Below are 17,359 nucleotides of genomic sequence, written 5' to 3'. Positions count from 1 at the left end.
AACAACTAAGCTATACTACAATTAAGGTGCTTGGCCAGGGGGCACATAACAAACTCTACGATCCCCTGGGCACCAGTGCCTGTGATGCAGACCCTGTCTGTGAGTGGCACTTAAACATGCCAGTGTGTGAGATGTTCCTCAGGAATGTTTTACCTGTGCACGTGGACCACCTATCCTATCACTTTCTACTTTGAAATGTTGTGGCTTGACAGCCATGGTGCTTTATTCTTCATACAAATCTCATGTTACAGGTAAGATCCACTGGATTTCTGAGGCCTTATCAAGAGCTACAGAAATTGCAAACACACATGGATCCCAAGTAAGGGTTTATCCAAAAAAAACAAATGTCCTCCATTGACTAGGCTTATTTGCATGTTAGGCAAGATGCAGATGCTCCATTTCCTCTTTGTAAAATGAGTTTTGAGGTCGTGGCAGCTCTCTCCGTAATCTTTAACAGCACTGCCATCTCAGCACCGCGTAACTATGCCAGCTCTAATCCTCTGCTTTGAACAGGATTAAATTAAAATGACTTGAGACAGGTGAAGATAGATGAGGGAAAGCAACTGGACAAAAGTTGCTAGCTGTTACCACCTTATATTTTACAATACTTCTGTTGAAATGAGGTGAAATTCATAGAACCACCATTCTAAAGTGAACAATTCAGCTTATATTTCTTGATTAATAACCACAAGATAGGAAAGGTGGGTACATAGTACTTTTTAGAGAAAGCTCATCAGCTATGACTGTCCGCAGGCAATGGACCAATGGTTTTTTGGATGCTTTGGGTCTGAATTTCACTTTGCTAATGTATTGGGAATGTTGATGGGTCACACGACTGAGCTATTCTTTGCTAAGTGGATGGCTGAAGGTTGGTTTTAGAAGAAAGCTCTTCATCTCAGGAGATACTGTAGCATTTATTAAACATGTAGCATTTTACTCAAACGTAGCACTTACTAAATTATAAAATGTACTTTTATATGAAAATAAACCACAAACAAAATTATATTTCAGGTATTTTTTATTTCTTCAAATTTGTTATTTTATCAGGAGTGACTAAAATAAAAAACATAATTGGGTCCCATCATCGTCATGGAAATGGCTTTAAGAGAAAACTGGTCAGGTGAATATTATTGCTTCCCATTTTCAACCAGTAAATAGTTGCCATTGATAAATAGACAGCCAACAGTCTGTCAGGAATGCTCAAGATATGTTATATAATACAACATGCCTGTTCACAGAAGAAGAAAAACTAGGAAATAACTTATGTGAACTTCTTGATTTCATCATACAAGACAAGCACAAAAGCACCACCCATGCCTCTGAGGACATTGGACCACGCGCCCTTGAAAAAGGCTTTGCCTCCTTCGTCACGAGCAATCTTCCTCCAGCAGTCAAGTGTGCCTGTGTACATGATATCCGCTGCAAAGGACAAAGACAAGGAGCTGGTGACCTGAGGCTGATGAAAAATCCTTAGGTTTAACTAGACTAAACCAGAGCCCCACCTCTAAGAGCTAATGTCAGTTTTTAAAAATCCAACACTGACACATTAGTGTGGGCAATACTGAAATCTTAATCTGGTGACTAGAGAACAACAGAGATACGTAGATTACCCGCTGGTCTTAACCTTTAATACCATGGAAGCCTCTTGGGCATAAGCACCCAAAGGGCCCACTCAAAGGCAACCGTGCAGTAGACAGACCAACCAACCCCATCTGCGATCTCAACAGATTGCCATTTTCAAAGACAGGCATGGCTAGTTTGTGCCCATGCTCCATGCCCACATCTTCGTCTTCTGCTCAAGCGGAACTTACTTCCTTTGCGCCCTGACTGCATCATCATGCGGCGACGCACTGTGTCAAACGGATAGGAAGTCAACCCAGCCACCGCTGTGACGGACTGTGCGATCATCCAGCTGATGAAGATATGCGTATTCTTGGGATCTGGAAGCATTCCTGAGGATAGGAAAGAGACACTTTTACCAGAAAGCGGAGTCCTCCTGACTCATTGTCTGCCACGTCCCCTCATCCCCAACATCTCATCTGTACACAAAGGGCTGTACTGGGTGACCTTGGCTTCCTTCAGCAATTACAAAGAAATCTCTGGCTCCTGGAAAATTAGGATGGCACGACGATCTTATAAATGATCTCATGAGAACACAGTTTTGAAGCACACAGCAAACTTACCCTTCGCAGTGTCATAGATACCGAAGTAGGCAGCTCGGTAGATGATAATACCCTGCACAGACACGTTAAAGCCTTGGTACAGGCCCTTAATCCCGTCAGATTTGTAGATCTTAACCAGGCAGTCACCAAGGCCTCTGAATTCCCTTTCAGCTCCAGCTTTGCCCACATCGGCTGCTAGACGAGTACGGGCAAAGTCAAGAGGGTACACAAAACACAACGATGTGGCCCCAGCGGCACCACCTGATGCCAGATTCCCTGCGAAGTAGCGCCAAAACTGGGTCCTCTTGTCCACACCACCCAGGAAGATCTGCTTGTATTTATCTTTGAAGGCAAAGTTGAGAGCCTGGGTGGGGAAGTATCTGATGACATTGGCCAGGTTACCACGCCAGAAGGACAGGACTCCCTGCTCCTTGGGGATACGAACCACGCAGTCTATGATGCCCTTGTATTGCTTATCTGCAGTGATTTGCTTGCTGGCATGCTGCACCTGACAGACAAGGAGGAGGCCAACAGGGAGAGTTATAACCACGGAGGAGGGAAAAGGGAAGAGAATATATCATCTCAATGGACACACTTAAGGTTAGCTGGCTCCCGCTTTCCCCAGATCTAGTCTTCTATGTCACACAGGCTGGACCCCCCCCCCCCGCAAACCTCTGACGCTGTCACAGGTGGAAGAGGTGATCTGCACCCTTAGAAGCATTAAGCCTCCAACCCTTTGGGTGGGGAGGAGGCACCCTCAAGCGGACCCGTGACCTTTAGGCCTGGGAGGAAAGTCATTACCTCAGACCCAGGTTCAGAAGCATCAGGGCGAGGCCCACGTCGGGCGCAGTCACCTTGGTGACCGTGGCCTACGCCTCAGGGTCCCCGGAGCGGCTTCCCTCCCGCTCTGGCCCCCCTCCTCTCCTGGAGGTGACCCGTGGGCCACCACCCCTACGCCCGTGCAGGCGCGCCCTCTAGAGCCGGAGCGGGAGAGCGCGCCGCGCAGGACGCCAAGCCGCGGGGACGCGCCGGCGGCTGCGCGGGGGAGGACGCAGAAGGGACACGCGCTTCCCGGCGCCGGCTTCCGGCCCGGCTAGGTCGGAGCGCGGCGGCCGGCTGCGAGGCAGCTCCACCGGCCGCACGGCCTCCACGGGGCTGCTATCTCCTTGCCGCGACCTTGAGGTCTTCGGTAAGGGCAGGTGTCCCTCTTTTCAGTGCCGGCTTGCAGGCTTAGCCCTTGACCTCCAGGCCTGGGAGCCAGTCACCCCCGGGCTGTCCCATCCGAATTCGCTGCCTCCGGGATGCCCAGGCCCTGGGCTTCCTCCCCCGACCCTCCGCCCCTGACCCTTTCCTAGATCCTGAACTTCAGGTCACTAAAGCATCTCCCTCAAGTCTGCCTTTTGGTCCGACCCTGCGGCCACCCCTGCTCCCACGCTGCCACTTCCCTGGACTGGTCCGGAGGGTTCGTTCTCCCCAGGCCCTGGGGCACCGCTTCCCGCGCGACCCCCTCCCCCCACTTCCTGATCGGGCTCTCGGATTCCGGGACGTACCTGCAGCAGCAGCTTGACCCGCTCGATGGGCGCTACGGCGGTCTTGGAGATGGCCGCGGCCACTCCACCTGCCAGGAAGTCCTTGGCGAAGGACACGGCGGCATCTGTCATGTTGGAAGGAAAGAGGAGGCGGGCGACTGCGGGAACAGCGAGGAACCGGCTTGGACTCCGGGGCTCTGGGGCGGAGCGAAGCAAATGGCCGATTTATATAGGGGAGGCCGGCGCCCGGGCGGCCGGCGTCGGGGGCGGGCGCCGGGGCCGCTGAATGGCTCAGCGCGCGGAGGGAGGAGCCGTGGAGTCGGGCACCGGCCGCCCTCGGCGTCGCCCCGGCTCGCCCGCAGCGCCTGACCCGGCCCGAGGAAGGGGCGGCCCCAGAGAGTACCCGGCCCGGACGCGGGACCCTGGGGGAGGCCTGGGGGCGCGGAGGGAGCGAGAGGCCACGACGCGCCCGGACAAGGGTGAGGCGCGATATTTAAGGGGACTCCAAAGAACAGACAAACATCCCCCTCCCAAACTTGGTAGTCAAGACAAATAATATTTAATGCAATATTTTAAAAAAAGATTCGTGTAGGCAAAGTATGGCGCTCTGGCCGGTCGCCTGTTTTTGTAAATAAAGTTTACTTGGAGCCCCAGGGCTGGAATGAGGGTGAGGCAAGTGAGGCAGGACCCTACAAGTGCAAGATGGGAGCCTGTCTTTATTATAAATTTCGAAACGTTGTTCATCATGGATTTTTGTATTCCTTTTGATATTTAAAAATAGTGCATTAAAATAATCATTCGTCTTGATTACTGAGCTGTTTAGCTCCCGCTTACATTTGGTGCCAAGGCAAGTGCCTCACTGTTCTCACCCTAGACCTAGCACTGCCCTGGAGCTTGACGGGTGAAGCTATAGAGGAAACTGGGGAACAGCAGAGCTGGGACACTGTCAGCGTGCCCCAGACCCCGGTTTGCAAATGCAGTTTAACAGAGATCTTGCCGGGAATTGGCAGAGGAGAATCCAAAGAACTCGGTAGGGGGTGGGGAAATTATTTTAGCCAGAAGCCAAAGATAGAGGTTATACCGTTAAGGTTAAGAGGTTGTGTGAATTAGATTGGTATTTGGGGTCCTGGACCCCAGGTAAAGTGCTCTTGAATTGAGTAGATTCCTGAACTCCAGAAAGGTTTAGAGGAATCAGTAGAACTAGATTGACACCCATTGTGTCAAGGGACAAGTGCTTACTGAGTCCCTTAATCTCTGCACTGGGGGAGCATTTGCCACACATGTCCTTAAAAACCTACTTGTTAGCTTGAGTACACTCCCTCAGATTCAGAACAGGAGCTGAGAGTGTCATCACAAATCCTGTGTAAGTAATGACAACCATGTTTATAAAAGTAAGGATAACTGTTGAAAACTCCAACTGCAGCTGAGCCCTAGGTACCCAGCACACTGGAAACATAGGTGGCATACCCCTCACTTTACTATCTTGCCCTCTCCCACCTTCTCCAGATCTGCCCGTTAAAGGACCCAATTCTAGGATTCCTCCAGGAATGTCAGGTCCTTCCTCTAAGTATACTTTGCAATTTCTTAGTCTTCCCAAGAACCCCAGCAATCTGAAGTGTTGAGCACACACAGCAAGTGTTCAAAGAAGAGAAATTTTCACTCCAGCTTTGTTGATCCTGGGGGCTATCTTTGACCTGTATTCTCGAGAGGCCGCTATGCTCTTGTTAGCTGATTATAATAGAAATGCAGCTGGATACAGAAATGACCTTGCTGTGCAATTTCAGTGACAGAGTGTGTTCTCTGAAAGCGGTAGCCAATCCTCTACCTCTACTGGTGAGAGAATGAACAGCTAAAACAAAAAATCTCTGGAGCATTTTGTTTAGAGGGAGGTGGGTTTTAGAATGCATTTCAAAATACAATTCAAAACCTTTCTAGTCTGAACTCTTGACATTCTGATGAATGCATTTTTATTCAAATATTAATTACTCTGACCCACCTTACCATCACTTATGTACCTTTTTCTACCTTTCATTGGCCACATCTGCTACTCCCTTTGAGCATGATGTCCCTACCATATTCTAGTCCAAAGGTCTTTTACTGTTTCAAGCACCTCCACATTTATTGTTCTGTTAGATTTCTCTCTCTCCACAAAAAGATGATCAAATAATTACATAGAATTTGTCCCTTTTCAGTCTTTGGGTGCTTAAGTGTAGTTTTACTGAAGATGAAATACATTTAAAAGCGAGTCCATGTCATGACTTGGTATTTTGCTAAATCTACTGTGAGCTGGAGCTCTCCTGGTTGCCAATGACCAGGTGTACCTCAAGGAGTCAGATGTTCTCAAAAGTGTCAAGGTCATGAAAGACAAAGACTGAGGAACTGTCACAGATTAAAGGAGACTAAGGAGAATGACAGGTTAATGCAATGTGTGATCCTGGATTGGATCCTGGACCAGAAAAAGGACATTGATGGTACTATTGAAATTTGGATACATATCTGTAGATTAGTTAATAATAGTCTACCAATAGTACTTTTAGTTACAGCGGTTACGTAAGATGTTAACATTTGGAGCAGCTGAGTGAAGGATACATGGAAATTCTTTATACTGGTTTTTTGGGGGCAACATTTTTATTTCTGAAAGTTAAAAAAATGAAAAAGTCAAAAGAAAAAAAAGGAAAAAAAAAAAAGAAACCAGTAGCAAGAGTCCAGGGAAATAGAGACTAATGTCAATGATAATGACGTTGATAATGATATATGGCTAGTCAATTCATCAAAAACAAATTCCTCCAGTGAGACATAGTGGGAGCTCTGTGTTAGTAACTGTTGTGTTCTGGAAGTTGTGTAGAATACATGTATAATTAAGAAAGAGAAACTAAAGCTAAGGCAGTGCCTAGTAACTCTCAGAAAAAACAAGGAAGAGGGTCAGAAATGATACTTAAGGCCTCAGTTATCTATGTACTAACACACCCAGAGTATGGGTAATAAAGTGAATGTAAAATGTCAATACAAGCAAGAAAACACAACTTTATAGGTATTGTTCAAACTTGATGGAATGGGACTTCTGACTGGCATCAGGAAAAGGAAGGGTAAACCTGGTTCAGAGAGATACCATATAGAAGGAGAACAATTCACTGGTGGGAGGGTGAAAAGCATTCCATGAAAATGAAAGGGAGAGATGAAAGTGATTGTCATTGTGGAAGCATACCTAGAGATTGCCTAGATAGATAAAAGCTATGAATAGTACTTCATAAAGCCATCACCTAGACTAGAAATGTTGATCAGGGACAAAAGCCATCTGAATATCTGCTGTAGGTTTCATTATTCTGATAGCAACAGACTGGATAAATTCTTTACTCTCTTGCTGATAATTACACTTCTCAGAACACTGAAGAGCAATGAGGTAAATTGCTAAACTAGGCTTAATCCTGATAATAAATAAGGAAGATCTGGTTAGCAAAGTAAAAGTGACAAGAATCTAAGGGAAACTGACCAAGACTGACTGGTCTGGATCTGTCAAACAAAAGAATGCTCGGCATAGTCAGATAGGTTAACTAACCTGTGGACTGTGTGTGTGTTAGACTTCAGAAGGACCAGAGAAAAGGTAAATATGATCTCTTGGCCAAGCTCCAAACAGAAAGATAGCTCAGGAGGGTGAGAGATTCCCAAGATAAAATTCAGACCTGTACAATTTGGAAAAATTCCAGTGAGAAATTCAAAAGGGAGAGATATCTAATAAATTAAATGCCCTTCCAGGTTATCCTCTGATGAGCTCAAATGTTTAAAGTACATATATAGATGACACAGTGAGGGCTAGACTTCCAAGGGCAAAGACCAAAGAGTATCACAAACCTCTAGGAACTGAGTCAGAAGGGCTAAAGTCCAGAATAAACTCAGGCTTAGAAAATGGGAAGGAACACAATAAAAGTTTCTAATGCTCTATTTAGTGCAGGACATTTAAGGATAAGGAGCTAGAGCATGTGTGAAAAAGAACTGAGGGTCTTACTTGACTGTGAGTTGGCAATGCCAAAAAATGCTAATGAGTCTTGAGTTGGGTCAAGATGATGGTCATGAACAGATCGGGGGACTTTTAGTCCCATTGGGGCCTCTGCTGGTCCACCCATAGAGCTTTTTTTTTTCCCCCCCAAGTTTTTGTTTTTTTAACTTTTTATTTTATATTGGAGTACAGTTGATTAACAATGTTGTGTTAGTTTCAGGTGTACAACAAAGTGATTCAGTTATACATATACATGTATCTATTCTTTTTCAAATTTTTTTCCCAGTTAGTTTGTTACAGACTATTGAGCAGACTTCCCTGTGCTATACAGTAGGTCCTTGTTGGTTATCCATTTTATTTTATTGTATATATATATATATATATTTTTTGTATATATATTTTTAAACATCTTTATTGGAGTATAATTGCTTTACAATGGTGTGTTAGTTTCTGCTTTATAACAAAGTGAATCAGCTGTACATATACATATATCCCCATATCTCCTCCCTCTTTCGTCTCCCTCCCACCCTCCCTATCCCACCCCTCTAGGTGGTCACAGAGCACCGAGCTGATCTCCCTGTGCTATGCGGCTGCTTCCCACTAGCTACCTATTTTACATTTGGTAGTGTATATATGTCCATGCTACTCTCTCACTTCGTCCCAGCTTACCCTTCCCCCTCCCCGTGTCCTCAAGTCCATTCTCTGCCCATAGCGCTTTGTGCTTACTTCTGGATGCCATGTTTAAGAGGACATTAACAAACTGGAACATATTCAAAGAATGCAGTCAGGAAAGTGAAGTACCTGCAAATCATGTCATATGAGAAATGGCTGAATGAATGAGAGAGATTTAACTGGGGAAGAGCTTTGGGTGAAGGAGGGCCATCATGACTGTTTTCATAATTGAAGGGCTGTCAGGTGGAAGAGAATAAGACATTCTATATGGAATCAACACCAGCTGGTAGAAGTGTCACGAAGGTAGACTTCAGCTGAACAAGAGACAACTTTCCAAAATATGAGCTGCTTGGGAATTCCCTGGTGGTCCAGTGGTTAGGACTCTGTGCTTTCTCTGCTGGGGCCCTGGGCTCAATCCCTGGTTGGGGAACCAAGATCCTGCAAGCCGCATGGTGTGGCAAAAAAACAAAACAAAACAGACAAACAAACAAAAGAGCAACTTAAAGGTGGAATGGGTTGTTTTACGATGTGGGGAACTTCTTGTCACTGGAAATGTTAAGAGTTGGGGTAAAATGGCCACTTGTTAGGGACACTGTAGACGAGATTACTGTGTTGGCTGGGAAGAGAGTTCTGCACCCATCTAATTCTAAGATTCTGTGGCTCTATTCCTTTGTATGTATAAGATTGAATGGATTGAGCATCTGAGTTTGGGAATCTGGGACAAAGTAAGAGAGAGGTAATTTGGCCCAGTGGTCAAGAGGGTGGGCTCTGCAGCCAAACTGCTAGAGTTCAGATACTGGCTCTGCCACTTGCTGTCAGGCCTTGGGTAAGTTGCTTAACCTCTCGAGACTTCCATGACTTCAGGTGTAAAATGGGAATGATAATGGTACCTGTACCTTGAAGGACTATAGGGACAATTAAATGAGATAATATATGCATAAACAGTCTAGTACATAGTAAGCATTCAATACATGTTAGATTTTATTAATACTAAGAAAAATACTGGACTTCCCTGGTGGCACAGTGGTTAAGAATCTGCCTGCCAATGCAGGGGACACGGGTTCGAGCCCTGGTCCGGGAAGACCCCACATGCCGCGGAGCAACTAAGCCCATGTGCTACAACTACTGAGCCTGCGCTCTAGAGCCTGTGAGCCACAACTACTGAAGCCCACGTGCCTAGAGCCCGTGCTCTGCAACAAGAGAAGCCACTGCAATGAGAAGCCCACGCACCGCAACGAAGAGTAGCCCCCGCTCGCCGCAACTAGAAAAATCCTGCGTGCAGCAACCAAGACCCAACGCAGCGAAAAATAAATAAATAAAATAGATAAATTTATTTTAAAAATTAAAACAAATATATATTGCATCACACATCTTTACAATCCTAAAGTACTTAGCCCAGTTTGGTGGTACCCACTGCCAGCCATAAGGTGGAAAAGCAGAACACTTCCTTCATACCTCTGAGAAAATGCAAAGAGCTGGAAGTTCATTTCAGGAACAGAACTAGAGTTTTAAAATAATTTTTTGCAGCTTTCAGAATTTTTTAAGAAGTTGTTCACCTCAAGGAAAATCACGAGTAATTAACATGAGCGATTCACTCTGGGTTAAGAATTTGCTACCCTCTAAACTCTAACAGATTGGGTTACAGATGAGATTTTCATGTGTGTATTAACTGCTCTTCCCCATAAAACACAGTCTGCCCAGCGGTTGGAAAAATGAGTTATTTTGATATATTTCAATAGGACAGGTTTCTGAGAGTTTAAAGGTTTTGGCCAGTATATATAGATAGCCATAGTTTTACAACTCAGATTAGTAATAAATGACCAACATCACTTTTCTTTGGAAAATAAATTTAATAGGGAAAAATACTTTCAACATACTGCAAGTCTCTCTCTCTCTGTGTATAAATTAACAACTTAATATTAGATAGTTTTTTAATGCATAGGTAGGCACTATTCAAAAGGTACAGTTACATAAACTTGACATAGAATCCCCAAGGTGGAATAAACCCGAAATTTGATTTTAAAAAATCTAGGAGAGATGATTAGACTGAAGTGTTTTTTGTTTAGTTACATTTTGTGTGTGTGTGTGTGTGTGTGTGTACGTCCAATGTTCTATTTGATCCTTTCTAGGCAACTGGGACATGTTGTGAGAATAAGTTGACTAAATAATTTATTTTCAGGGTAGGCTTGTAAAGCAAGTAAAAAAGGCAGAGAATTCAGGCCACTTGAACTATACATGACTTCAACTGAAAGAAGGTCTTCTGGGGCATGATGAAGCAGTCATGGTATAAACTACCTTCCAGAAACACAAGATTCTAAGCCTAGGATGCTTCAAATTAAATAAAGAAGGATGGTTCTACTATGACAGTGGTAACTTTTGTTTTTTTGTAATTTATTTTTTTTCTCAGTTTCCGCATTTTTATTTTTTATTTTTATTTTTTCACACACACACACACACACACACTGTATTTTATTTTTACAAGAGATAAACTGACACCAAGCATTGTAAATGGATGACCACAACAAAAGCAACAGTGATTTCAATTACCACACACGAAACACACTCATACTATGTCATAATATTGACATTCAGTCCAGTAATCCTCCACTGTAACAGCTCCTTTACTTTGCAGTGAAAACTGATTTGTATATTTTTTGCCTCTGAGTCCTTGTGGGATTTTTTTTTATTCAAACAGAAAGTCACAAAAATTATAATCATCCTCATCAGTTCACTCAGTCCCATGTAATTAATTTTTTTTTCATCTTGATCTTTTGTTAGCACTTTTATGAATTCATCAGTTTTCCATTAGAGTTCTGAAAATGCTTATTCATTCAGTTCAGCAGTATAGTCAGTTACCAGAAACCTGTACTTGTCAGTCTTTTCCATGAATTCCTTGAAGATGAAACCCTTTTATAGGAACATTTTTGCAAAAGCATCAGAGTACACCCAGAACTGTCTGTAAATGACTGAAGACTTAAAAATGACCACGGTTAAAGATCTGATGAAAGTTCATAATAATGCAATTGACAAGGAAATTTAGTTATTTCTGAGATATACATATTAAGGTAATAACTAGAATTATGACTTATAACATTATACCAGAACATATAAGATTTTTAGAAATTTCATGTAATGTCTGAAACATTTATATTAACATATTTCCATACAAATAACCCAAAGAAAGTTTAGTATTAGTTGTTTTTTTGGTTTGTTTGTTTTTTTATACTGCAGGTTCTTATTAGTCATCAATTTTATACACATCAGTGTATACATGTCAATCCCAATCGCCCAATTCAGCACACCACCATCCCCACCCCACCGTGGTTTTCCCCCCTTGGTGTCCATACGTTTGTTCTCTACATCTGTGTCTCAACTTCTGCCCTGCAAACCGGTTCATATGTACCATTTCTCTAGGTTCCACATACATGTGTTAATGTACGATATTTGTTTTTCACTTTCTGACTGACTTCACTCTGTATGACAGTCTCTAAATCCATCCACGTCTCAACAAATGACTCAATTTCGTTCCTTTTTATGGCTGAGTAATATTCCATTGTATATATGTACCACTACTTCTTTATCCATTCGTCTGTCGATGGGCATTTAGGTTGCTTCCATGACCTGGCTATTGTAAATAGTGCTGCAATGAACATTGCGGTGCATGTGTCTTTTTGAATTATGGTTTTCTCTGGGTATATGCCCAGTAGTGGGATTACTGGATCATACGTAATTCTATTTTTAGTTTTTTAAGGAACCTCCATACTGTTCTCCATAGTGGCTGTATCAATTTACATTCCCACCAACAGTACAAGAGGGTTCCCTTTTCTCTACACCCTCTCCAGCATTTGTTGTTTGTAGATTTTCTGATGATACCCATTCTAACTGGTGTGAGGTGATACCTCATTGTAGTTTTGATTTGCATTTCTCTAATAATTAGTGATGTTGGGCAGCTTTTCATGTGCTTCTTGGCCATCTGTATGTCTTCTTTGGAGAAATGTCTATTAGGTCTTCTGCCCAGTTTTGGATTGGGTTGTTTGTTTCTTTAATATTGAGCTGCATGAGTTGTTTATATATTTTGGAGATTAATCCTTTATCCGTTGATTTGTTTGCAAATATTTTCTCCCATTCAGAGGGTTGTCTTTTCGTCTTGTTTATGGTTTCCTTTGCTGTGCAAAAGCTTTGAAGTTTCATTAGGTCCCATTTGTTTATTTTTGTTTTTATTTCCATTACTCTAGGAGGTGGATCAAAAAAGATCTTGCTGTGATTTATGTCAAAGAGTGTTCTTCCTATGTTTTCCTCTAAGAGTTTTATAGTGTCCAGTCTTACATTTAGGTCTCGAATCCATTTTGAGTTTATTTTTGTGTATGGTGTTAGGGAGTGTTCTAATTTCATACTTTTACATGTGCTGTCCAGTTTTCCCAGCACCACTTATTGAAGAGACTGTCTTTTCTCCATTGTATATCTTTGCCTCCTTTGTCATAGATTAGTTGACCATAGGTGCATGGGTTTATCTCTGGGCTTTCTATCCTGTTCCATTGATCTATATTTCTGTTTTTGTGCCAGTACCATATTGTCTTGATTAATGTAGCTTTGTAGTATAGTCTGAAGTCAGGGAGTCTGATTCCTCCAGCTCTGTTTTTTTCCCTCAAGACTGCTTTGGCTATTCAGGGTCTTTTGTGTCTCCATGCAAATTTTAAGATGATTTTTTCTAGTTCCGTAAAAAATGCCATTGGTAATTTGATAGGGATTGCATTGAATCTGTAGATTGCTTTGGGTAGTGTAGTCATTTCCACAATATTGATTCTTCCAATCCAAGAACATGGTATATCTCTCCATCTGTTAGTATCATCTTTAATTTCTTTCATCAGTGTCTTATAGTTTTCTGCATATGGGTCTTTTGTCTCCCTAGGTAGGTTTATTCCTAGGTATTTTATTCTTTTTGTTGCAATGGTAAATGGGAGTGTTTCCATAATTTCTCTTTCAGATTTTTCATCATTAGTGTGTAGGAATGGAAGAGATTTCTGTGCATTAATTTTGTATCCTGCAACTTTACCAAATTCATTGATTAGCTCTAGAAGTTTTCTGGTGGCATTTTTAGGATTCTCTACGTATAGTATCATGTCATCTGCAAACAGTGACAGTTTTACTTCTTCTTTTCCAATTTGTATTCCTTTTATTTATTTTTCTTCTCTGATTGCCGTGGCTAGGACTTCCAAAACTATGTTGCATAACAGTGGTGAGAGTGGACATCCTTGTCTCATTCCTGATCTTCGAGGAAATGCTTTCAGTTTTTCACCATTGAGAATGATGCTTGCTGTGGGTTTGTCGTATATGGCCTTTATTATGTTGAGGTAGGTTCCCTCTATGCCCACTTTCTGGAGAGTTTTTATGACAAATGGGTGTTGAATTTTGTCAAAAGCTTTTTCTGCATCTATTGAGATGATCATATGGTTTTTATTCTTCAATTTGTTAATATGGTGTATCACATTGATTGATTTGCGTATACTGAAGAATCCTTGCATCCCTGAGATAAATCTCACTTGATCGTGGTGTATGATCCTTTTAATGTGTTGTTGGATTCTGTTTGCTAGTATTTTGTTGAGGATTTTTGCATCTATATTCATCAGTGATACTGGTCTGTAATTTTCTTTTTTTGTAGTATCTTTTTCTGGTTTTAGTATCAGGGTGATGGTGGCCTCATAGAAGGAGTTTGGGAGTGTTCCTTCCTCTGCAATTTTTTGGAAGAGTTTGAGAAGGATGGGTGTTAGCTCTTCTCTAAATATTTGATAGAATTCACCTGTGAAGCCATCTGGTCCTGGACTTTTGTTTGTTGGAAGATTTTTAATCACAGTTTCAATTTCATTACTTGTGATTGTCTGTTCATATTTTCTGTTTCTTCCTGGTTCAGTCTTGGAAGGTTATACCTTTCTAAGAATTTGTCCATTTCTTCCAGGTTGTCCATTTTATTGGCATATGGTTGCTTGTAGTAGTCTCTTAGGATGCTTTGTATTTCTGCAGTGTCTGTGGTAACTTCTCCTTTTTCATTTCTAATTTTATTGATTTGAGTCCTCTCCCTCTTTTTCTTGATGAGTCTGGCTAATGGTTTATCAATTTTGTTTATCTTCTCAAAGAACCAGCTTTTAATTTTATTGATCTTTGCTATTGTTTTCTTTGTTTCTATTCCATTTATTTCTGCTCTGATCTTTATGATTTCTTTTCTTCTACTAACTTTGGGTTTTGTTTGTTCTTCTTTCTGTAGTTCCTTTAGGTGTAAGGTTAGATTCTTTATTTGAGATTTTTCTTGTTTCTTGAGGTAGGCTTGTATTGCTATAAACTTCCCTCTTAGCACTGCTTTTGCTGCATCCCAGAGGTTTTGGATCGTTATGTTTTCATTGTCATTTGTCTTTAGGTATTTTTTGATTTCCTCTCTGATTTCTTCAGTGATCTCTTGGTTATTTACTAACATATTGTTTAGTCTCCATGTATTTGTGTTTTTTACGTTTTTTTCCTTGTAATTGATTTCTAATCTCATAGCATTGTGGTCAGAAAAGATGCTTGATATGATTTCAATTTTCTGAAATTTACTGAGGCTTGATTTGTGACCCAAGATGTGATCTATCTCGGAGAATGTTCCGTGCGCACTTGAGAAGAAAGTGTAATCTGCTGTTTTTGGATGGAATGTCATATAAATATCAATTAAATCTATCTGGTCTATTGTGTCATTTAAAGCTTCTGTTTCCTTATTTATTTTCATTTTGGATGACGTGTCCATTGGTGTAAGTGAGGTGTTAAAGTCTCCCACTATTATTGTGTTACTGTCGATTTCCTCTTTTATAGCTGTTAGCAGTTGCCTTATGTATTGAGTTGCTTCTATGTTGGGTGCATATATATTTATAATTCTTATATCTTCTTCTTGGATTGATCATTATGTAGTGTCCTTCCTTGTCTCTTGCAACATTCTTTATTTTAAAGTCTATTTTACCTGATATGAGTATTGCTACTCCAGCTTTCTTTTGATTTCCATTTGCATGGAATATCTTTTTCCATCCCCTCACTTTCAGTCTGTATGTGTCCCTAGGTCTGAAGTGGGTCTCTTGTAGACAGCATATATATGGGCCTTGTTTTTGTATCCATTCAGCGAGCCTGTGTCTTTTGGTTGGAGCATTTAATCCATTCACGTTTAAGGTAATTATCAATATGTATGTTCCTATGACCGTTTTCTTAATTGTTTTGGGTTTGTTTTTGTAGGTCCTTTTCTTCTCTTGTGTTTCCCACTTAGAGAAGTTCCTTTAGCATTTGTTGTAGAGCTGGTTTGGTGGTGCTGAATTCTCTTAGCTTTTGCTTGTCTGTAAAGCTTTTGATTTCTCCGTCGAATCTGAATGAGATCCTTGCCGGGTAGAGTAATCTTGGTTGTAGGTTCTTCCCTTTCATCACTTTAAGTATATCATGCCACTCCCTTCTGGCTTGTAGAGTTTCTGCTGAGAAATCAGCTGTTAACCTATGGGAGTTCCCTTGTATGTTATTTGTCGTTTTTCCCTTGCTGCTTTCAATAATTTTTCTTTGTCTTTAATTTTTGCCACTTTGATTACTATGTGTCTCGGCGTGTTTCTCCTTGGGTTTATCCTGTATGGGACTCTCTGCCCTTCCTGGACTTGGGTGGCTATTTCCTTTCCCATGTTAGGGAAGTTTTCGACTATAATCTCTTCAAATCTTTTCTCTGGTCCTTTCTCTCTCTCTTCTCCTTCTGGGACCCCTATAATGCGAATGTTGTTGCGTTTAATGTTGTCCCAGAGGTCTCTTAGGCTGTCTTCATTTCTTTTCATTCTTTTTTCTTTATTCTGTTCCGCAGCAGTGAATTCCACCATTCTGTCTTCCAGGTCACTTATCCGTTCTTCTGCCTCAGTTATTCTGCTATTGATTCCTTCTAGTGTAGTTTTCATTTCAGTTATTGTATTGGTCATCTCTGTTTGTTTGTTCTTTAATTCTTCTAGGTCTTTGTTAATCATTTCTTGCATCGTCTCGATCTTTGCCTCCATTGTTATTCCGAGGTCCTGGATCATCTTCACTATCATTATTCTGAATTCTTTTTCTGGAAGGTTGCCTATCTCCACTTCATTTAGTTGTTTTTCTGGGGTTTTTTCTTGTTCCTTCATCTGGTACATAGCCCTCTGCCTTTTCATCTTGTCTATCTTTCTATAACTGTGGTTTTTGTTCCACAGGCTGCAGGATTGTAGTTCTTCTTGCTTCTGCTGTCTGCCGTCTGGTGGATGAGGCTATCTAAGAGGCTTGATGGGAGGGACTGGTGGTGGGTAGAGCTGACTGTTGCTCTGGTGAGCAGGGCTCAGTAAAACTTTAATCCACTTGACTGTTGATCAGTGGGGCTGGGTTCCCTCCCTGTTGGTTGTTTGGCCTGAGGCAACCCAACACTGGAGCCTGCCTGGGCTGTTTGGTGGGGCTAATGACAGACTCTGGGAGGGCTCACACCAAGGAGTACTTCCCAGAACTTCTCCTGCCAGTGTCCTTGTCCCCACGGTGAAACAGAGCCACCCTCCGCCTCTGCAGGAGACCCTCCAACACTAGCAGGTAGGTCTGGTTCAGTCTCTCCTGGGGTCACTGCTCCTTCCCCTGGGTCCCGATTCACACAGTACTTTGTGTGTGCCCTCCAAGAGTGGAGTCTCTGTTTCTCCCAGTCCTGTCGAAGTCCTGCAATCAATTCCCACTAGGCTTCAAAGTCTGATTCTCTAGGAATTCCTCCTCCCATTGCCGGACCCTCAGGTTGGGAAGCCTGATGTGGGGCTCAGAACCTCCACTCCAGTGGGTGGACTTCTGTGGTATAAGTGTTCACCAGTCTGTGAGTCACCCACCCACCAGTTATGGGATTTGATTTTACTGTGATTGTGCCCCTCTTACCGTCTCATTGTGGCTTCTCCTTTGTCTTTGGATGTGGGGTATCTTTTTTGGTGAGTTCCAGTGTCTTCCTGTCGATGACTGTCCAGCAGCTT

At 42.3% G+C, this 17,359-nt stretch overlaps 1 protein-coding gene across 1 annotated transcript; it reads right to left on the bottom strand.

The window, feature by feature from the left end:
* Positions 1-1,000: 1,000 nt before the first annotated feature.
* On the bottom strand, positions 1,001-3,916 carry SLC25A5 (solute carrier family 25 member 5). The gene is made up of 4 exons (XM_036840726.1): positions 3,713-3,916; positions 2,184-2,670; positions 1,812-1,952; positions 1,001-1,419 (listed from the first exon to the last, which is right to left on the bottom strand). The coding sequence occupies exons 1-4, from the start codon at positions 3,821-3,823 to the stop codon at positions 1,262-1,264; spliced, it is 897 nt and encodes a 298-aa protein (XP_036696621.1). The 5' UTR covers positions 3,824-3,916; the 3' UTR covers positions 1,001-1,261.
* Positions 3,917-17,359: the final 13,443 nt, after the last annotated feature.

The sequence above is a fragment of the Balaenoptera musculus genome, chromosome X (genome assembly GCF_009873245.2).
Source record: "Balaenoptera musculus isolate JJ_BM4_2016_0621 chromosome X, mBalMus1.pri.v3, whole genome shotgun sequence".
NCBI classification, from domain to species: domain Eukaryota; kingdom Metazoa; phylum Chordata; class Mammalia; order Artiodactyla; family Balaenopteridae; genus Balaenoptera; species Balaenoptera musculus.
This window is presented reverse-complemented; position numbering and strand designations above follow the sequence as displayed.

Excerpts from the sequence above, each read along its gene's own strand:
- SLC25A5 (XM_036840726.1), bottom strand. The coding sequence starts at position 3,823 with ATGACAGATGCCGCCGTGTCCTTCGCCAAGGACTTCCTGGCAGGTGGA. Across the intron at positions 2,671-3,712 it reads GGGTCAAGCTGCTGCTGCAG|GTGCAGCATGCCAGCAAGCA; the intron begins GTACGTCCCGGA and ends CTTGTCTGTCAG. Across the intron at positions 1,953-2,183 it reads TATCTATGACACTGCGAAGG|GAATGCTTCCAGATCCCAAG; the intron begins GTAAGTTTGCTG and ends TCCTATCCTCAG.